Source organism: Bufo bufo, chromosome 2 (genome assembly GCF_905171765.1).
Source record: "Bufo bufo chromosome 2, aBufBuf1.1, whole genome shotgun sequence".
In the NCBI taxonomy this organism is placed as follows: domain Eukaryota; kingdom Metazoa; phylum Chordata; class Amphibia; order Anura; family Bufonidae; genus Bufo; species Bufo bufo.
In genome coordinates, this window is record NC_053390.1 from 250,841,404 (window position 1) to 250,864,537 (window position 23,134).

General features: G+C 45.1%; 1 protein-coding gene across 1 annotated transcript in view; it reads left to right on the forward strand.

The window, feature by feature from the left end:
• The first annotated feature begins 2,261 nt into the window (after positions 1-2,261).
• CLTCL1 (clathrin heavy chain like 1) overlaps positions 2,262-23,134 on the forward strand; it is a 71,590-nt gene continuing 50,717 nt past the window's right edge. The window contains exons 1-2 of the mRNA XM_040416366.1: positions 2,262-2,408; positions 19,113-19,320. Of these exons, the coding sequence (XP_040272300.1) occupies positions 2,367-2,408; positions 19,113-19,320 (250 nt within the window). The 5' untranslated portion in view covers positions 2,262-2,366. The remainder of the gene's footprint in view (positions 2,409-19,112; positions 19,321-23,134) is intronic.

Below are 23,134 nucleotides of genomic sequence, written 5' to 3' on the forward strand. Positions count from 1 at the left end.
ATTCCAATCATCTTAAATCTAGCGCTGTACTACTTACTACTAACCTCTTGGCAGTCAGGAGGCCGGGTGGGTGCTCGTAGCGTAGCTCACTACGTCACGCGCCTGCTCCGCCCACTGTATGAATGAAGCAGGCACCGGGCCCCGCTGCCATTACAGAAACAGAAGCTGGCCCCCATTCACTACACAGGGACACTGTTATGGGGGGGATCTGTGGATGACACATAAGATGCTATATATGTGTCATTCACAGATGCCCCCATAACAGTGCAATCCACAGATGCCCCCACAATGATCCCCCATAACAGTGCCATCCACAGATGCCCCCATAACAGTGCCATCCACAGATGCCCCCACAACAGTGCCATCCACAGATGCCCCCACAAAAGTGCCATCCACAGATGCCCCCATAACAGTGCCATCCACAGATGCCCCCATAACAGTGCCATCCACAGATGCCCCCACAATGATCCCCATAACAGTGCCATCCACATATGCCCCCATAACAGTGCCATCCACAGATGCCCCCATAACAATGCCATCCACAGATGCCCCCATAATAGTGCCATCCACAGATGGCCCCCATAATAGTGCCATCCACAGATGGCCCCCATAATAGTGCCATCCACAGACGGCCCCCATAACAGTGCCATCCACAGATGGCCCCCATAACAGTGCCATCCACAGATGACCCCATAACAGTGCCATCCACAGATGCCCCCATAACAGTGTCATCCAAAGACCACCCTTAGTTCAAACCCCACCAAAAGCACACCTTTTGGTTCAAAAATTTTTTTTTTTCCTCCTCAAAAACCTAGGTGCGTTTTCTATAGGGCGAAAAATACGGTAATTAATTATAACTTTTTTTAAATTGGGACATTTAAACTTGCTTTTTTTTTTTATTCCAATTTAAATCTAGTAGGAGTAGGTTCATTTTTTGCCGACTCTGACTCCAGGTACCCAAAATTGCCTCCGACTCCTCAACTCCGACTCCACAGCCCTGATATTAGGCATCGCCGCGTCAGTAATAACCTGCTCTATAAAAATACCACATGATCTAACCTGTCAGATGAATGTTGTAAATAACAAAAAATAAAAATGGTGCCAAAACAGCTATTTCTTGTTGCCTTGCCTCACAAAAAGTGTAATATAGAGCAACCAAAGATCATATGTACCCTAAAATAGTACCAACAAAACTGCCACCCTATCCCGTAGTTTCCAAAATGGGGTCACTTTTTTGGAGTTTCTACTCTAGGGGTGCATCAGGGGGGCTTCAAATGGGACATGGTGTCAAAAAAACAGTCCAGCAAAATCTGCCTTCCAAAAACCGTATGACATTCCTTTCCTTCTGCGCCCTGCCGTGTGCCCGTACAGCAGTTTACGACCACATATGGGGTGTTTCTGTAAACTACAGAATCAGGGCCATAAATATTGAGTTTTGTTTGGTTGTTAACCCTTGCTTTGTAACTTTGTACTATAGGGGGAACTATAGGGGTCATTATGTGAGGAAGTCCAGGCACCATGCTGAGGGTAGGGCTGGCTTGGTGTTGTGGCCTACATCTCACCTCCTAAGCGCCCTGCTCCATATCCATATCAGAGAGAAAAGAGGACAGAACATGCAGCTATTGATGGTCACCACAGAGGGACATGGTTCTGTGGGATGGTAATTCTGTGCTGCACTATGGTATTACTGACCCTGGCAAATTGTATTGGCCCCGTCTACTTGTTTTGTCCCACCTTCTATCAATTTGGACCCACCTACAACATTGGGGCCACTTTTAGGTTTTTCCAGGGCTACTTTAAGTTCCCAGTCCCCATTAGACCTCTTACACATATTTCCAACACATTTGTATGGTCAGAACCTTATGGTTCCTTGTGTGAAAAGTCAATTTTTCAGGTATAATTATATGCTTGAACAATTTTTCATATAGACATTAGCACAACAATAAACTGAATATAGACGCGTACACCAAATAATACCATAATATCCACAATTATTTAATACACATGGTGTCTGAGGGTTCTGGAGCAATATGCTATAGGTTTATCTATTTCCCAGGTCTAGAGAGAGTGAGCACTGCGCCTCCAGGTCATGGATGATGATGACGACCTCCAAATATATTCTTCATACATCCAGCAGGGGGAGACATCCTCACAAAACGCTTGAAGACCCCCGCTCCCATTCTATGCCTCCATAGTAACATTCCCACCCCTGAGCGTGCGCCCATCTTTGAGTCTGCGCAGCCGGCTCGTCAGTGCGCCTGCGCGGGTTAGACCTCAGTCATACCGTGTGTCCCGGGCGCCGCCGGCGGATTCTCCTCAGGACACGGTTTGAGCTGCGCTTGGAGCCCGAGGCCGGACTTGCAGCCATGGCGCAGATCTTACCTATCCGCTTCCAGGAGCACTTTCAGGTAATCTATGGGTGTGAGGGGAGAAAGGGCCATTAGCAGAAGGAGAGCAGCTGCAGCAATGGTGAATAGCGGATATTTGGGGGGGATGATTGGTGATGCTCGCTGGAGGGCGACGGACGAGACGAGGACCACTCAACCTGTGTGAGCAATAACGCAGCTGTTTAGGGGGCTATGCATTATGGCGGGGGGGGGGGATGCGTCTTTTGTGGGCAGTAGGGGTTTACCGATGCATCCCTCCAGGGGAGGGGTTAGTAGCTCTTGTGCCCCCCTGTGTGATGTAGGTATGTATTGGTGCCAGGTCCACAGTGGGCCTGTCATAGCTGATCTGCCCTCTGATATATGGCTGATTCTGTCCTTTGTAACCCTTGAATGTCTGCAGTCCAGTAATACTGTGTGCCCCCCCCCCCCCCCCAGATTTGGCCTACGCAGGTTACATGGAAGCTGCGGCTAATGCAGATGTGCAGATCCCCCCCCCCACCCCACCACCTCCTCTTAGGGTTATTGATTTCCAGCAGTGAGGAGGAAGGAGGGGTGCTGTGTGCAGGGGCGTCTCTGGGTACCAGTGGAGGTGGCATAGACACAGATTTTGGATGCCCATGTCATCTGCTGGTATGAGGGGACCTCAAGACATGGTAGTCATTCATCGTCGACGCACTGGAATGGCTGGCAGAGAACTCATTCATCCTTGTACAGTATTTCTCTGTAGTCATCGCAGCAAATATCAGTCCAGCACTAAAGAGGTTAATCTGCATTAAAAAGAATTGAGAGCAGGAAGTGAGCCTTTCTTATCACGGAGGGTCCTCAAGTGCCGGGACCCCTGTCCTCCCTTTTATTTGTTGCTTGTGATTGCGCTGGAAGACCCTGCTCTCAGCTGCGCTTCTGTAGATAGGCCGCAGTTGTGACCGAGCCGATGACACAGTCTCCTGCTGTGCCAGGGTAATTGTGAGCAACTTACCCAAGGTCAGGAGGAAATGGAAGACTTGTGTCAGGGATATGTGCTGTGCTCGGCTTCTGCCGCGCTGCAGAGGTCTGACTCATTCCGTGGGGTTACGAAGGGCATTGCAAGCGAGTTCTGCCGATCGAAGGGGCACGAGATGGATCCACCAACGTGTGGGATCTTGTTCCTGGAGACCTGAAATGCAAATGATGAACCAAGACAGGAATCTGACAGATCGAGATGTTTTGAGTTGCCCCCATCATATTGACTTGACGTAGGTTGCCTGACAGAGCTTCAAATGTAGGAAATATATGTGCGTTTTCAGTTTTTTGCACATTTGTAGCTGTGTCAAAAGTGAAAAAGGCAAAAAATCTTTACATTCAGAAAGCAGCAGTTCTGGGGACACCTTAGCAATACCGCCATGTAACGTAAAGACAACCTGCACATGTTGCGGATTTTCCTGCCAGGAAAAAAAGCAGTGCTATACAGTACCAGCAAAGTGTATGAGATTAGCCAATTGTCATGGACACATTACATATTTTTATTTTTTTTCCGCGCAGATTTTGAAATCCACAGCATGTCAATTGTTTCCCTGGATTTTTGGTACAGATTTGCATTGCAAAGGATGAGATTGGGGCAAATCCGCAAGTGACGCATGCAGATTTTGGTGCAGAAAGGCCTCTTGCACACGACCATTGTGTGCCCGTATCGCAGCCAACATATGGCGGGTCCGCAATACACAGGCACTGGCCCGTGTGCCCTCCACATCACGGATGCAAACCCATTCAGTTGAATGGGTCCACATTTGCGGAGATGCTAAACGAAAGCACGGATCGGAACCCCATGGAAGCACTACGGAGTAGGGTTGTTTCGGGTATCGAACTTTCGATACCCAGTCGATACTTTTGTCCCGGTATCAATATGATACCGGGATTTGCCTTTTATCGATACTAGGCTGTGCTACTGCACAGCCCAGTATTGGAGAACATGGCCGCGCTGCTCTCAGTGCGGCCATGTTCCCTCAGCAGCATGGGGAGAAGGAAGTAATCTCTCCCTCCCCACTGTGCCGCTGCTGCCACCAATGGGAACGAAGAGGACGGGTGGGCGCACTGCGCCACCAATGATAACGTTAACTATCATTGGTGGCGCAGTGCGCCCCCACAGTATTAAAATCATTGGTGACACAGTGCGCCCTCCCCAGTATTAAAATCATTGGTGATGCAGTGCGCCCTCCCCTGTATTAAAATCATTTGTGATGCAGTGCGCCCTCCGCTGTATTAAAATCATTGGTGGTGCAGTGCGCCCCAACCCCTCACCCCCCAGTATTAAAATCATTGGTGGCAGTGGCCACAGAGTCCCCTCACCACCTCTCATTGGCGGCAGTGGCAGCTTCTGATTGGAGCCCCAGCGGTGTAATCCTTGGGCTCCGATTGTTTACCATGGCAGCCAGGACGCTACTGAAGCCCTGGCTGCCATGGTAATCTCCCTGATGCTGTGTGTGCTATGCACAGGGCAGCAGGAAGAGTGTGAAGTCCTATTCACCCTAATAGAGCTCTATCAGGGTGAATAGACAATCCCAGGTTCTAGCCCCTAAGGGGGGAAATAGTTATGTAAAAAAAACAAATATTAAGTATAAATCACCCCATTTCCCAATTTTATATATAAACAATAAATAAATTAACATATTACATATCGCCACATCTGAAAAGTCCAAACTCTTAAAATATTTTAAAAATCTCCTATGCGGTGAACGCTGTAAAAGAAAAAACAAACACTGCGCGATTCCCAATTTTTTTTTTTTGTCACCCTTTCCCCCAAAAAAATAGGATAGGACTGTTCGATTATGGGCCGGACGTTCAATAAAATGCAGAATGAATGCTGCTTTTTTTTATTTTATTTTTTTCATGGTATCGAGTATGGTGATGCTTTTTATGGTATCGAAACCGAATCAAAATTTTGGTATCGAAACAACCCTACTACGGAGTACTTCCGTGGTGTTTCTGTCTGTGCCTCCACACCAAAAAAAAATAGACTTGTATTTTTTTGTGTTGTGTACGGATCACGGACCCATTCACGTTAAAAGGGTCTCAATCCGTCCCTGCTGCCTCACGCACGTTGCCCGTGCATTGGGGACTGCAAATTGCGGTCCCCAATGTACAGGTGAATGCACAACGTTCGTGTGTAAGACGCCAAAGGCAGAGAAAAACGACTTGTTTGCTGGTAGCCTGAAGGTCACCTTCCTGGTAATCTCCAGCAAGGTGGGCTCATTGTGGCACAAATGCAAGTGGCTTTACCAAATCTGATATGAAAATGGGCTAAACAGGAGATTTTCCCCCATACGGTGACGCTAGACGAGTCTCACGTGACACCAGGGCTGCTAGTCCCCAAGTGGCAAGTAGTGCGCCTGGTGGTATGCTACTGGTGCCCAATTGTTTGGATGTTTTCTGTTATTTTTTTCACCACGGCACTGCTCCATTCACACGACTGTATATCGTTTCTGCATCCGGTCTGCATTTTTTTGAAGATCCCTTCATTTCAATGGGGCTGCAAAAAATGCGGAGAGCACACATGACCGGCATCTGTGTTTTGTAGACTACAAAACGAATGTGGTGGAGTGAATGGGTCACATTGGCTCTTGGAGTGGTAAATATGGTTTCTAAAATCTATCTGTAGGAGTACCTTACAGCAAGTAACCGCGGGTATCAGACTGGCCTCCTGCCGTTGTATGACAAGAACCCTCAGAGTCAGGCCTTATGTCCGTGACGGACATAAGGCCTGACTCTGAGGGTTCTTGTCATACAACGGCAGGAGGCCAGTCTGATTTCTGATCCATGTGGCCATTCTGCAAATTAAACAACATGTCCTATCCCAGTGATGGCTCACCTCCAGCCGTGGTGAGAACAGCCAAGCAAAGGGGGCATCTTGGGAGTCGTAGTTTTACCACAGCTGGATTTCCCGAGGTTAGCCATCAAAGTCCTATTCCCTCCATGCTGCGTGAGAGAATAGTCCTTTTTATTGACGGGAGTGAGAAAAATGAGGAACGCACTTGGAAGGTTTCCATATTTTGCCGATCTCTGGTTTGTGGAGGCTTCTGTTGAGCACAGTCAATGTAAAGCTGTCCATGCAGGTTACTTATAATCCTGTCTACATCATTATTTCGGGATATGCCGTTGTATGAAAAGTGTAGTCTCACCATTGACCGACCTACGCAAACTTATTAGGAAATTGTTCCCTACAGTCAGCTGAGTTTCTGATCGTAAGCCGGCAAAACTGTGGGGACTTCACATTCTTTATCGTTTCCCAGCAATCAGCCTGTATCCGGTCCATGGAGCAACAGGCACAGGGAAGTCCATGGCCGACAGTTTGCTTTCATGGTATCTTCACCCACAGAAGATTTATCGCATTCACATTTTTGTGGGTAAAAATCAATTCCAAAAAATTTTGCAGTAAGTTTGACCGCATGGCGACATCTATACATGACGTAAATTAAACAGAAAAACATCTGTGGATTTGGTTTAGGCCGCAGGCACCCGGCCGCGTGCTCCCCGCATCACGGATGCGGACCCGTTGACTTGAATGGGTCCGCAATCCGGAGCTGCGGTGCGGAACTGAGGCATGGAAGCACTACAGAGTGCTTCCGTGGTGTTTCTGTCCGTGCCTCCGCTCCACAAAAAAATAGAACATGTTCTATTTTTTTTTGCGGTGCGGACGGATCACGGACCCATTCCAGTTGAATGGGTCTCGATCCGCCCTGGCGGTCCCCAATGCACTGAAAAGGCCGCACAACGGTCGTGTGCATGAGGCCTTACATGCAGATTCTGCAGATGATTTGCCGCAAATTTTATTCTATGCGCTGCAAGGCTGAAAATCTGCAACATAAAATGAAATGCAAGTCATTTTTCACACTTATCTTCCCCTCACAGCTTGTAGGTGAGATCTCATCAGCTTTAGGACTCGTGCACATGAATGTATTTTTTTTTTCCGTCTCTGTGCCTTTTTTTTGCGGCCCGTATGCAGATCCATTCACTTCAATGGGTCCGCATAAAAAACTGTATTTACTCCCATGTGCATTCCGTTTCTGTATTTCCGTTCCGCAAAAAAATAGAATATGTCCATTATTGTCCATATAATTTATGGCCATTTATAATACATCCGGATAGGGTTTTCAGAACTGTAGTTGGGAAAACCCCTTGCAGATTTTGGGTCATGCTCTGGATCTCCAAGTCTAACAGGCCCACTGTGTATATAAAAATCTTGGCGATTTCATATATTTGTGGTACATGTGGGTGGAGCTTGTGGGAAGAGGGTGGGGCCACAGCAGCCTGACACATTAAAGGGGTTGGCCACTTTCTGGTTACTGTTGACCAATGTGTATGTAACATGACTATATGGCACTTCCTAATAAAGTCTTTGTTGATATCCTGCGCCATTTTCTATATTTTGTAAGGTATGGCCCCCTGGTAGGGCAAGTCTTTTGTGCTATCTACACAGAGGTCTTGTCCATAAGATGGCCACTGATGGCGGGTCATGTGACCAGGCTAATCACCCATTTATGTACACTGCACTTGCACGGTTGGAGTTTGAATGTCGGAGGCTGAGTGATTTGCTTGGTCACATGACCCCCGATCAGCGGCCATCTTATGGATAGGACCTTTATGCAGACAGCACAGGACATTTGCTCAGCAAGGGGGAAATTGCTTAATAAATGTGGACATCTTACCTACACCTGGTCAACAGTAGCCAGAAAGTGGCCAACCCCTTTATCTATAACTTATGCCAGAATATTGGCCTAAATTATAACAGAAATCTCCTTCAGCTCTAGGCTGGTGTAGATTTCAGCTTCTGGCGCACGGACAGCAGAAAATGAGACGGATATAAATTGGTTGGATCTTTCTCCTGCAGGCACCCATGCACATTAGTGTATTGTTGCCTGAGCTCGCCAAGTACAGCGGGTTCGGCTGACGGTCTAATGTGTATGGGGTGCTCCCTACACATGATTTTGAGGGAGAGAAGGATCAGACGAAGTGCATATTTTTGCCTGATCCTTTTGTTCTCCATGTTATGGAGACTTATTGACAATGCTGCATTGGAAAACATTATGCAAAGAGGGATCTCCCAAGGAAAGAGAACCATCTTGTTAGCGCCACCTTGAGGAAGTGGCTCCCTATGAGTCAAAATCTAACTTTCTAACCAGCCTTGGAACATATGGAAAAATAACCAAGCCAAATATCCATCTGTAGACAGTTATGTGGTGCTTGCCCCTCATCAGTACAGAGACCAGTCCTGTATGGAGTCATACTGTAAAGTGCTCCATGGTATGGAGACCTATTAGCAATTCTCCATGGGGAAAAAAGTATGCAAAGAGGGATCTCCCAATAAGCACCATGAAGTACTTCCAGTAAGTCTCCATACAGGGCTGGTCTCTAAGGAGAGCCCGTACCCTACCTGAGCTGCATACAACGCATCGCACTCAGCCAGCCAGAATCCTAGTCCGTACTGATGAGGGGTAAGCACTGTATAATAGCTGTTTATGGATGGATATTTGGCTTGGTTATTTTCCTTGTCATGTCCCAAGGCTTGTTAAATTGTCGGATTTTGACTCATTGGGAGCCACTTCCACAAGGTGGCGCTAGTGAGATGTTCTCTTTCCTTGGGAGATCCCTCTTGGCATCTTTATCTTCCAGGGGATAAGCTGCCCTCAGAAGTGTCTGTCAGTGGCTTTCTCCTCTCTACCCATTGAATACACATACATGTGCAACAGAACCATACATACTATACAGTATGTGTATGGGGAAGTCGGGCGATACAGCTATCGGCTGACTGATCGTTTGGCCAACAGCTATTTAATGTCAGTAGGCTGGCTTTAGACTGGTGTGTGAAACGCAAGTCTATTGTAAATGACCCTCTCTATGTTAATTCTTAGAGATACCCTTTTAACTAATGTAGTTGCAGTTAAAGGGGTTGTTCGGGTTCATAGCTGTACCCGGACATCAGTGTATCAGTGGAGCATTGGATCGTTTCTAAGGCCTATTGCACACGACTGTATGGCTTTTTTAGTATTTTGCGGTCCTTTTTTTCACGGATCCGTTGTTCCGTTTTTTGTTTCCGTTGTGCTTCCGTTTCTGTTCCGTTTTTCCGTATGGCATATACAGTATACAGTAATTACATAGATAAAATTGGGCTGGGCATAAAATTTTCAATAGATGGTTCAGCAAAAAACAGAACGGAAACGGAAGACATACGGATGCATTTCCGTATGTGTTCCTTTTTTTTGCGGACCCATTGACTTGAATGGAGCCACGGAACGTGATTTGCGGGCAATAATAGGACATTTTCTATGTTAGAACGGAAAAACGGAATGCATACGGAGTACATTCCGTTTTTTTTGCGGAACCATTGAATTGAATGGTTCCGTATACGGACCGTATACGGACCGCAAAAAACGGCCAGTTAACGGGGAAAAAAAAACGGCCGTGTGCAGGGGGCCTAACTCTGATGCTCCCCTTTGCCCTGCGCTGCATTGCACAGAACAAAGTTTTTTTATTTTTTTTGGAACGGGTGACGTACTGGGCTTCTCATGAGCATGCTAGATGGAAGCTTCCTCCTAGCAGTGAGCCTGGTGACATCACCGGCACAAATGGGGTGGTTCGCCCATTAGTGCTGGTGACATCACCGGGATCACTGCTAGGAATAAGCCTCCGATGCTCCACTGATACAGGCTAATTGTGTGAAGGGGAGCTTATGTTCGGGTTCTGAACCCAGACAACCCCTTTAAAGGGATTCTGTCACCTCGTTTTAGGTTATAGAGCTGCGGATATGCACGGCTAGATCGCCGCTAGCATGTCCGCAATATACCTGTCCTATAGGGCTGTGTGCTTTTATTTTGTTTAAAAAATGATTTTAGAGATATGTAAATGAGCCTGGTAAGGTGCCCAAGGGTCTGTACGAACCTTCCTGGTGCCCAGCCATGCCCCTTGTGAAGGAGCCCAGCACCGCCTGCGTCCTCCGAATCTCCTCCTTTCTTCATAGATTACGGCTATCTAACTGTGAAGAAAGGAGGAGATTCGGAGGACGCAGGCGGCACTGGGCTCCTTCACAGAGGGGCGTGTCTGGGCACCAGGAAGGTTAGTACAGCCTCTTGGGCACCTTACCAGGCTCATTAACATATCTTTAAAATCATTTTTTAAACAAAATTAAAAGGACACAGCCCTATAGGATGGGTATATTGCGGCGATCTAGCCGTGCATGTCCGTACCTCTATAACCTAAAACGAGGTGACAGAATCCTGTTAATGGTGTATAGTGTCTGCGTATTGACCTGACAAAATGCTTTCATGTGACAGTCACGCTGACAAGTCATGTGGCTCCGAATTAAACCCCTTGCATTAGAGTGTAGAGGACCATCACTTTTACAAAGTGATGGCGATAAAATGGGAATAGATGGGTTAAAGTAACGTGATGATGTTGGTTTATCCTTTTGTATTGTATGTTTTTTGTGGTGCGCAGTTGGAGGCCTTCTAACTCTGGCTTGCTGTGCAGGAGAATTTCAGTAAGCAGATGTTCAATATCTATAAACGTATTTCGGAGATCTCCGAGCTGTGCACGCGTCCTGATGCAGCATCTTGGCCTGTAAGAAATGACTGCAGTAAAAACTGATGTTCTTTTATAGACTGTTACCGGTCGTGTCTTCAGCCTTCACTGCTAACACTCCAGCAGTCTGCAGATACTGGCTCACATTTACTAATGTGGGTGCACCTGGTTTTGACATCAATTATGCAAAAAAGTGGTGCAATATGGCACATCTACTGTAAATTTAGAGAAAGTTTAGTCCAGAAAGGGGCAGGCTGCAAGATGCGCCATTTTGTACCAAACACGCACAGCAGTTCTGGAATAAAATTCTGTCTGTGTAAACCAAGCATCAGACACGTGCCTATCCTTTCACCACACTGGTCATCCCGCATGAGGCCCTGTGATACATTTGATGCATGTCTAGGCAGTCTGGGTTTACACCATGTATTGGATTAGCACATCTACCTCACTATTTTAAGAAAGGCAAGTTTTTTATTTTAATTTTTTTCTATTGTGATTTACCAAGATCATGGCTCAGCATGGACATATGGCTAAAGGCATTGTGTCAAGATTTAAACTTATCCCGTATTCACATTGTAAGGGAGAAGTGGAGGCATGACTGTTTGGATCCCCACACCAATCACTAGAATAGGTGCCCTCTGTCCTCTCGTATGAACAGTTTGGTTGCTATGGTGGCCTGGGGCCTTTTGAAGGCTCTGAGGCCTGCCATAGTAAAGTTGCTATCAAGCCCTCCTGTGGCAGAGCTTAATAGGAACACAGTGATTTTTCCCATAGATTGTAATGGTAAACCCTTGCAATCCAAGCTATAATGATCACATGGTGAAGGTAAAAATAAAAAGAACATAATTGGTATCACCGCATCCAAAAAGGGCTTAACTATTAAAATATAAAAGCATTTATCCTGTAAGGTGAATGTTGTAATGGGTGAATCAACGTTGATTTTGGTTGCTTTGCTTTCCAACAAAATTAAATGAAAAATGATTCAAAATTCATAGATGCCCCGAAATAGTATCAATAAAAACTATAGCCCCTCTCGCAATCAGTGAGCCCTACATAGACATAAATATAAAAAAATTCTGAATATGGTGGTGCAAAGAGATTTTTTTTAAGTTTTTTTTTATTTATTATTTTTAAGTATTAAATCACTGTTCCGCTATAATTTGTAGAATTAAATATAAATATTTTTTTAAAATATTTTTTTTACCACCCCATTTAGAATATTTTTTTCCCCCCAGCTCCCCACTGCATCTTATGTAATATGGGCCTGAGCGAGATACCAAGCACAACCGCTATGCAGTGTACGCCGCTGTACTTGGTGAGCTGCGAGAAGGCAGCAGCGCTCACAGGAACGGCGGTGCCAGCTGATTGGTGGGGTTTCCTGATGTCGGACCCCCACGATCAGATACTGATCACCTATCAGGTTTTTTTTTTTTTTTTTGCAGACAGTATGCGGAACCATTCATTTCAATGGGTCCGCAAAAACAACCCTGAAATTACTCCGTGTGCCTTCCATTTCCGTTTTTCCGTATTTCCGTTCCGAAAAAAAAATAGAACATTTCCTATTATTGTCCACATTACGGACAATGATAGTACTGTTTTATTAGGGGTCAGCTGTTCCGTTCACTAAAATACAAAATGCACACGGACGTCATTCGTATTTTTTTCGCGGATCAATTTTTTGCAGACAGCAAAATACATAGTCGTGTGCACGAGCCGTAAATGGGAGATTCAGCAAGGATTCCATCCCAAGATGGGGCATGGTGCTTCTTTTTTCCTATTGAAATGAATAGTAGGAGGCTGTTTTGAGGTGTCTTTTTTGGAGCTGATTTTGAGGAGGAAATGTGCCAAAATCGGCACCCAAAACTAGAGCTGCATAACTGGTTCTGATGAATCATGGGAAATTTAGGTGTTGCATCCGTAATATGGGAGCAAGCTACAAAATTATTTTCTTTTGTGAAAATAATTGAAAGCTATTGTTTATGGAGACAGTCTGTTGGAAAAGTTGCCTTTTCCCTGTGTCCGAAATATATTAGATATTCCCCTCTAGTAATAATCATTATCACTATTACTGTAGCATGTAATTGATATTGCTAGAGAAGCAATATCAAAAGAAGGACCGGACTTGATTAAGTGCCGTTCCTTCTTTTGATATTGATATGTGGGACGCCAACCCTAGGACACGTGCACCGCTGATCCCAGGCTGCAGTGCCGACTGAGTTTACAATATATTGCTAGAGAAGCAGTCAGCATATCTAAGGCCTCTTTCACACGGGCGTTGCGGGAAAATGTGCGGGTGCGTTGCGGGAACACGCACAATTTTTCTGCGCGAGTGCAAAACATTGTAATGCGTTTTGCACTCGCGTGAGAAAAATTGCGCATGTTTGGTACCCAAACCTGAACTTCTTCACAGAAGTTCGGGCTTGGGATCGGTGTTCTGTAGATTGTATTATTTTCCCTTATAATATGGTTATAAGGGAAAATAATAGCATTCTGAATACAGAATGCATAGTAAAATAGCACTGGAAGGGTTAAAAAAAATATTTTTTAAAAATTAAACTCGCCTTAGTCCACTTGATCGCGCAGCCGGCATCTCTTCTGTCTCCTTCTTTGCTGATTGCAGGAAAAGGACCTGTGGTGACGTCACTCCGGTCATCACATGATCCATCACCATGGTAAAAGATCATGTGATGACCGGAGTGACGTCACCACAGGTCCTTTTCCTGCAATCGGCAAAGGAGACAGAAGAGATGGCGGCTGCGCGATCAAGTGGACTAAGGGGAGTTTATTATTATTATTATTATTATTTATTTTTTTTTTTAACCCCTCCAGCCCTTTCTTACTATGCATTCTGTATTCAGAATGCTATTATTTTCCCTAATAAGCATGTTATAAGGGAAAATAATAATGATCGGGTCTCCATCCCGATCGTCTCCTAGCAACCGTGCGTGAAAATAGCACCGCATCCGCACTTGCTTGCGGATACTTGCGATTTTCACGCAACCCCATTCACTTCTATGGGGCCTGCGTTGCGTGAAAAACACAGAATATAGAGCATGCTGCGATTTTCACGCAACGCACAAGTGATGCGTGAAAATCACTGCTCATGTGAACAGCCCCATAGAAATGAATGGGTCGGTATTCAGTGCGGGTGCAATGTGTTCACCTCACGCATCGCATCCGCGCGGAATACTCGCCCGTGTGAAAGGGGCCTAAGGCCTGTTTCACACTGCAGGCAGACTGTTCCACGATCGTCATATTTGCTGGATCGCGGTCAGATCACCACCGGACCCTATTATAATTAATGGGGCCGGACGGCGTTCTGGCAGCATCTGGATGGGAACATCCTGCCGACACAAGTCTGAAACACTAAAGATCAGGTAGGACAGTGTCAAATGTAAACTTTATTGCTGTTTGTGTGTGTTTGGTGCGACTTTAAAGCTGTGGTGCAAACTGTAGTAAATGTCTGGGTGATGTGGGATCAGTAAACAGCCTAACTAAGCTCAAAGGTGTGCTTATCTTTCTTTCTTTCTCCTTTTCTGGTAAAAAAAAAAGGCCCCCTTCCCATGTGTGACAATCAAAGCAGACATGTTTTTTTTTTTTTGGGGGGGGAGGGGGATAATATGCACACAAGGCCACGAGCGCCCCCCCCAGCTTAAGTATAGGGGAGATACTTCAACCTGCTCTATTTCAGGCTATATAGCAGCTAGAGATACAGGTTTTGAATTGTGGCTTTAAAATAAAACTGGGATAACTACTATACAGCCAGTGAACCAGTAGGGTTGGGAGAATATGGGCTGCAGGTATATGCAGCTCCAACGTCACCCAGCTGCATCTCATAGCTATGATTCTCAGCTTTAAAGCAAGACTTGTATCTCTAGCTGCTATATATTCTGGGATAGTCCGCCTTACTATTGGCTCTATCTAATAATCCTTTGGCTAATGAAATGCCTCCCTGTCAGCATGTATGAGATACATCCTTGGCAGGAAAAAGGGTTAAAGGGCATATGTCAGCTGATTTGTACCTATGAAACTGGCTGACCTGTTACATGTGCGCTTGGCAGCTGAAGACCTCTGTTTTGGTCCCATGTTCATATGTGTCTTCATTGCTGATAAAAATGAAGTTTTTATATAAGCAAATGAGCTCCTAGGAGCAACCGCGTCGTTGCCATTACTCCTAGAGGCTCAGCTCTCTCTGCAGCTGCTGAGTCCTCTGTACTTTGACAGGGCTAGGCTTGATGATGTTTATACTGCCTGGCCCTGTCAAAGGGCAGAAGGTGCACAAGTTACAGAGAGAGCAGAGCCTCTAGGTAGGCTTATTTGCATATATTAAAACATCATTTTTCTCAGCAATGCGGGCAAATATGAACATGGGACCAACACAGATGTCTTCAGCGGCCAAGCGCACATGTAACAGATCAGCCAGGTTCATAGGTACAAATCTGCTGACAGATGCTCTTTAACGCATTGCACCCGCACTGAATCCTGACCCAATAATTTCTATGGGGCTGTTCACATCAGCGGTGATTTTCACGCATCACTTGTGCGTTGCGTGAAAATAGCAGCATGCTCCTCTTTGTGCGTTTTTCACGTAACGCAAGCCCCATAGAAATGAATGGGGTTGCGTGAAAATTGCAAGCAAGTGCAGTTAACCCCTCAGGTGCGGCACCTGAGGGGTTGACTGCCGCTGATCTGCCAGTACCCGCCTCCTGTATTAAGGGGTAATTATCATTGGTGGTGCAGTGTGCCCCCCCCACCCCATTAAAATCATTGGTGGCACAGTGCGTCGGCCCCTCTCAACCCCCCCAGTATTAAAATCATTGGTGGCAGTGGCCACAGGGTCCCCTCCCCCTCATTGGTGGTGTAGTGGCAGCTTCTGATCGGAGCCCCAGCAGTGTAATCCTGGGGCTCCGATCGGTTATCATGGCAGCCAGGACGCTACTGAAGCCCTGGCTGCCATGGTAACATCCCTGATGCTGTGTGCACAGAGCAGCAGGGACAGTGTGAAGTCCTATTTACCCTGATAGAGCTCTATCAGGGTGAATAGGACAAGGGATGAAAAAAATCCCAGGTTCTAGCACCTAAGGGGGGAAATAGTTATTAAATAAAAAGTGTAAAAAAAAAAAACCCCAACCAAAATATTAAGTATGAATCACCCCCTTTTCCCTATTTCACATATGTAATATATTTATTATTTATACATTTTATATCGCCACGTCAGAAAAGTCCAAACTATATTAAAATATTAAAAAAATCTATGCGGTGAACGCCGGAACAGAAAAAATAAATAAAAACTGCGCAATTCGCCATTTCTTAAAATGCAGAATGCACGTGGCTTTTTTGGTTTATTTTGTTTCGCGTGGTATCGAGTATCGCAATACTTTTTCATGGTATCGAAACGGAATCAAAAATTTGGTATCGCAACAACTCTAATTTTAACCATATAGTTGGTACAGTTGTAAATGAACAGAGCTGTAGCAGAGACCCATTCACATTAGGTTATAAACTTCAGATAAATAGAAATGTGGCTTTGACACGTAATCTTATATAAGCAATCCAATAGTTTGGGTAAGAGCTTTAGGGCACAACCCTGTCAGCTAGTCTGCTATAGCTATGACGTTTCTGTTCATTGTTTTGCAGCATATTGAGGGCACTGTATAAAATATAGACAAATCTGTACAATTTATAAGTATAACCATTGCCTCGACTACTCTTGTGTTAATAATGGAGATGGACCCATGCCGCTGTTGTAGAGGCACTTAAAAAATGGAGAAGAATAAAACTAGTTCCCCCTGGGTATTCGCTGCGGTGCTGTCTTTGTGGAACATCCTGCGCGTATCTTGCTTCGCTTACCTTTTCTCGCAGTTTGCCTCTGTAATAGTCGCCTCGGGTTAGTAGTTTATTCAAATGTGGATTCATGTTCAAAGCTGTCCCAGAGATCACTATGGGTATGGCAGTCTCTGAACTTCCATTGCTGTATTGTGTTGGTATTTAGAGCAAAACCTGTCATGGCTGTTCATTGTAAGAATGTATGAAAACGAAAGTCCCTATAGAAGAAGTGGAAAAGGTTATTTGATAACAGATTGACTTGTACTTTAGCTATAATGATAAATTCTAATATTAATACAGGGTGGCCCATGAGAAAGTAGCCCGCCTCCAGTGATAGAATGGCAAGATGAACCAGCAAGTGGATTGTTTTGTTGTTGTTGTTGTTTTTTTTTTTTTTTTTTCTTTTTTTTTCTTTTTTTTTTTACACCCACAAATCTAAAAAGATGCTGAAAGTGGTCCCCGTTCGCGCCTATGCATCTTTGGGCACGTTGGATTATGTTGGCTGATACAGTTCATGAACTGTGAGCAAGGGGTTATGGCCGCCACGTTCTCCAGACTTGGCCACATGCCATTTTTATCTGTGGGGAAATGTAATCCAGAAAGTGTCCGCTAACAATCCACATCCTCTGGATGAGCTCACGGAGAGGATCACAAACCCCATCCGCAGCATCACAAGCCGTATCCGCCGGCATAATCCGACCTGCCCAAAGATGTAGAGACCTGAATGGAGACCACGTTCAGCATCTTTTGTGATTTGTGGATAATATGAACACACCAAAAAATAGCACCAAACACATACATGTATGAACATGAAAAGTCTTTATTAGATATACATTACTTGTAACATGTATAAAAACAGCAGCAAGGAAGGGGAAACCTTCAGCGAGGAACAAAAACAACCCTAGAGAGGGCTGAGGGGTCCACACACAGCAGAAAAAGCCACACATAAGAGCCAATGAGGCAATAGAAGCCACCAGACATATGAATCCGATAATAAGGCATAATAGCAGGCCTATGTGTGGAAATGAAGAAGCAATAACTACCCCAAGGTGCGTGTTGATCCCTCAGCCGCCTCCTCCCGAAGTCGTTACGCCAGTAACACCTGGCTTCTTCCAGATTCTTATCCCCGGAAGAAGCCAGGTGTAACTGGTGTAACATGCATCGCGAGATTACAGCAATCTAACTGTGAAGAAAGGCGGTGCTGGGCTCCTTCACAGGGGGCGTGGCTGGGCACCAGGAAGGTTAGTACAGCCCCTTGGGCACCTTACCAGGCTCATTTACATATCTCTAAAATCATTTTTTAAACTAAATAAAAGGACACAGCCCTATAGGACAGGTATATTGCGGACATGCTAGCGGCGATCTAGCTGTGCATGTCCGCATCTCTATAACCTAAAACGAGGTGTCAGAATCCCTTTCATATCAGTCATGTCTCAAGGCCTGTTTATATGGTTGAACATTGAGTTATAGCAGACATACTCAACCTGCGGCCCTCCAGCTGTTGCAAAACTACAACTCCCAGCATGCCCGAACAGCCTACAGCTTTCAGCCTATAGCACGGCATTGTGGGAGTTGAAGTTTTACAACAGCTGGAGAGCCACAGGTTGAGCATGCCTGACTTATAGGATAGCTACCTTACATCTGGTGGCATTAGAGGCAGAGCTTGTTAAGAGCTCATTTGCATCCCTGTCTTGCCATGCTATCACCTGATGTGGATTACTTTTTCGTGGGCCACCCTGTATTTACAGTGGGTTTCCAGGCTCCTGATATTGATGACCGATCCTTCACGTCAGTGGGAGCTCAGCTGCAGTAACCCACTACACTTTGAACAAAGCTGTGTTTCCAACTGTTCAGGTGGCTAGTTCTGGCGCTGGAGGCTGCAGGAAAAGGGCGCAGGGTGTCAGATCCCCACTGACTGGGTATTGATGACCTATCTGATGGTAGGTCATCAATGCCAGGAGACTATAAAGTGGGGTACTCCAGAAGTTTAATGCTGCATCAGTAAGATAGGGCATTAATATCTGAAAGGTGGGGATCTGACACCCTGCATCCCCTGAACCGGAAGTCGGCACTAGAACTACATTGTGTAGCAGATGGAGCTGGTAACTGCAGCACTATTCCCATTTACTTTAATGGCTGCAGCTCCATCCACTACAAAGTGAACAGTGCTGGAGTTACAAGGTAAAACCTGATCAGATATGGGTGGCCTATCATGATATTAAACTCCCGGAATACCCCTTTAAAATGAATGGCCCATCCTTAGGTCAGTCTGTGAATATTAGGACGATCCTTGGAAACAGCCGTATTGTCATACAGTATATTTATTGTATTTTTTTTCCCCTTAAATTTCAGCTTCAGAATCTGGGAATCAATCCAGCCAACATAGGCTTCAGCACTCTAACCATGGAGTCTGATAAGTTTATCTGTATTCGGGAGAAGGTCGGGGAACAGGCTCAGGTGGTTATCATTGATATGGCAGATGCAAACACTCCACTGAGACGTCCAATATCTGCTGAAAGTGCCATCATGAATCCAGCCTCCAAAGTCATCGCTCTGAAAGGTGAGTCTCAAACTTGACCACTGCAGCTCCATTACAAGGAATTCTCTTATATGCGCTTATTATTCAGGACTTCGGGTGTCCGTACAGATTATCTATGGAGATACAGCTGGACTGGACGGCAGTTCTCTGAAGATGAATTTATTTATGGCCTGCATTACTATAATGGTCATTCGTTTATTAACCTTTTTGTTTTTCTAAAGGTACTTTCACGCTAGCGGCAGGACGGATCCAACAGGCTGTTCACCCTGTCGGATCCGTCCTGCCGCTATTTCACCGGACTGCCGCTCCGTCCCCATTGACTATAATGGGGACGGGGGCGCAGCACGGCAGTGCGCGGTGAGAGGCCGCTGGACTAAAAAGTCGGACATGCAGTACTTTTAGTCTGGTGGCCTCTCGCCGTGCTGCGCCGGAGCTCCGCCCCCGTCCCCATTATAGTCAATGGGGACGGCACGGCGAAATAGCGGCAGGACGGATCCGTCCTGCCGCTAGTGTGAAAGTAGCCTAAGTAGCTATTGTAATGTTTTTTCACATGCCTGGACACACAACTCTATTATGCAGTGAGGCTCCTAGAAGGTGGTTCTAATATAGATACTGCTGTTGAATAAAATTTTCTCGTAATCCATGTTTTTCATCATTTGCCATAAATGAAACCCATGGCAAGTAGTATAAAGATCCTTTTTCCCCTCACAGTAGAAAATGTACATATAATGTCTGTCTTGTTTTTGATAATGTCACATGCAGTATAGAATAGACGTGCAATGTTAGTAAGTCAAAGGGGTTGTCTCACTACAGCAAATGGCATTGATTATGTAGAGAAGGTTAATACAAGGCACTTACTAATGTATTGTGATTGTCCATATTGCCTCCTTTGCTGGCTATATTGATTTTTCATCATATTATACACTTCTCGTTTCCATGGTTACAATCACCCCACAATCCATCAGCTGTGGTCGTGCTTGCACACTAAAGAAAAAAGTGCCAGTCTTTCTAGTATAGCTCTTTTTCCTATAGTGTGCAAGCAAGGCCACTGTTTCAGGGCGGTTGTCACCATGAAAACTGGCAGTATACAGGTGAAACTCGAAAAATTAGAATATCGTGCCAAGTTCATTTATTTCAGTTACGGCTCATTCAGACGAACGTATGCTGTCTGCAAAAATGCGGATCGTTTTTTTTTGCGGACAGTTCAGCAAGTACGCAAAAAAAACAGATTGCTTTCAGTTTTTTTGCTGATCCATAGACTTCAATAGGGCCATGTCCTGATTTTCACAGACAAGTATAGGACATGTTTCATTTTTTTGCAGAGCCGTGCCATGGAAGTAAAGTGCCCCATAGATGTGAATGGGACAACATCTAATCCGCAAAAAAAGATCCGCATTTTTGCGGACAGCATACGGCCATCTGAGCCCTAATGCAACTTAAAAGGTGAAACTAACATATGAGAGACTCATTACATGCAAAGCGAGATATTTCAAGCTTTTATTTGCTATAATTTGGATGATTATGGTTTACAGTTTATGAAACCCCAAAGTCCCAATCTCAGGAACCCTTTGCTCAGGGGATATGGATTAATTAGCTGACTAGAGTGTGACACTTTGAGCCGAGAATATTGAACCTTTGCACAACCTTTTAATTTGCATTACTGAAATAAACAGACTTATGCACGATATTCAAATTTTTCGAGTTTCACCTGTATGTGATAAAAAAATAATACCAGCCAGCAAAGGAGGCAATATGGATAATCACAATACATTAGTAAGTAGCTTGTATTACCATAACTTTCTCTACATGATAAATACCATTTGCTGAAGTGAGCCAACCCCTTTAAGGCTGTGCACACTTTTGGTGCCTTTTTAGGGCTCATTCAGATGACCGTATGAATGGGTCCGCAATTGCGGAACGGGTGCGGACCCATTCATTTCAATGGGGCCGCAAAAGATGTGGACAGCACACCGTGCTCTATCCGAATCCATAGTTCTGTTCCGTGGCCCTGCAAGAAAGATAGAGCAAGTCCTATTCTTGTCTGCAGTCGCGGACAAGAATAGTCATTTCTATCATAGTGCTGTCCGTGTGCAGTCCACAAAATGCGGAACGCACACGGCCGGTATCCATGTTTTGCTGATTCGCAATTTGCGGACTGCAAAACGCTACAGCCGTCTGAATGAGATCTTAACTGTATTTGGGGCTCAAGAACTTTTTTGTAGCAGGTTTTTATTAAACATTTAGCTTTCTTTTGGCTTCTACTGATTCTGCGTTTTACCCTATGCTGCAGAATACCGTTCATAGTGAAATCCATTGGTCTGGCTCAGTTTAGTCTTTCTCCTCTCTAAGGCCTCTTTCACACTTGCGTTGTCCGGATCCGTCGTGTACTCCATTTGCCGGAAGTGCCTGCCGGATCCGTAACACCGCAAGTGAACTGAAAGCATAGTTCAGTGTTACTATGGCAGCCAGGACGCTATTAAAGTCCTGGTTGCCGTAGTAGTAGTGGGGAGCGGGGGAGCAGTATACTTACCGTCCGTGCGGCTCCCGGGGCGCTCCAGAATGACGTCAGAGCGCGTCACCCATGCGCGTGGGGCGCCCTGACGTCACTCTGAAGCGCCCCGGGAGCCGCACGGACGGTAAGTATACCGCTCCCCACTACACTTTACCATGGCAAACAGGACTTTAGCGTCCTGGCAGCCATGGTAACCATTCAGAAAAAGCTAAACGTCGGATCCGGTAATGCGCCGAAACGACGTTTCGCTTAAGGCCGGATCCGGATAAATGCCTTTCAATGGGCATTAATTCCGGATCCGGCCTTGCGGCAAGTGTTCAGGATTTTTGGCCGGAGCAAAAAGCGCAGCATGCTGTGGTATTTTCTCCGGCCAAAAAACGTTCCGGTCCGGAACTGAAGACATCCTGATGCATCCTGAACGGATTTCTCTCCATTCAGAATGCATGGGGATAATCCTGATCAGGATTCTTCCGGCATAGAGCCCCGACGACGGAACTCTATGCCGGAACAGAACAATGCAAGTGTGAAAGAGCCCTTAAATAGTCTTGTATGACCAAATCAAAGTTCAGCTTTGGTCATCATTCAGTTTTGACATTTGTTCAGAAGAGGAGAAAGTGTCTAGAGACCGAGTCACCAGACAGTCTGATGGATTTCACTGTGAATGGCATCCTGCGGCAAGTAGTGTAAAACATAGAGGCTGTAGAAACCAAAACAAAGCTAAATAAAAAAACATAGCAAATCTAATGCAACAAAAAATGCTTCAAATGTAGCAGAGCCTTTAATCTTTATATTATTGCTTTTCTGAATGAGGTCTATAGTCTCCCCGATCTCTGTTGGACATAAACTGAGAACATTATACATTTCCATTAGCTGCCTGCATGTCAATAATGGTTAATAGAAACCAATAATGTTCTGTCCTGACCTCACCATGAATTTGTGACGCCCTTACTTTAGCTTAGTGTCCTGCTGGATATAATGAAGGTGAAAAGGCAACCAAGACGTTAGTATTTACCATGTGCATTATCCAGGTAGAGCTGTACAGCTGTCATCTACAGGGAGTGCAGAATTATTAGGCAAGTTGTATTTTTGAGGATTAATTTTATTATTGAACAATAACCATGTTCTCAATGAACCCAAAAAACTCATTAATATCAAAGCTGAATATTTTTGGAAGTAGTTTTTAGTTTTAGCTATTTTAGGGGGATATCTGTGTGTGCAGGTGACTATTACTGTGCATGATTATTAGGCAACTTAACAAAAAACAAATATATACCCATTTCAATTATTTATTTTTACCAGTGAAACCAATATAACATCTCAACC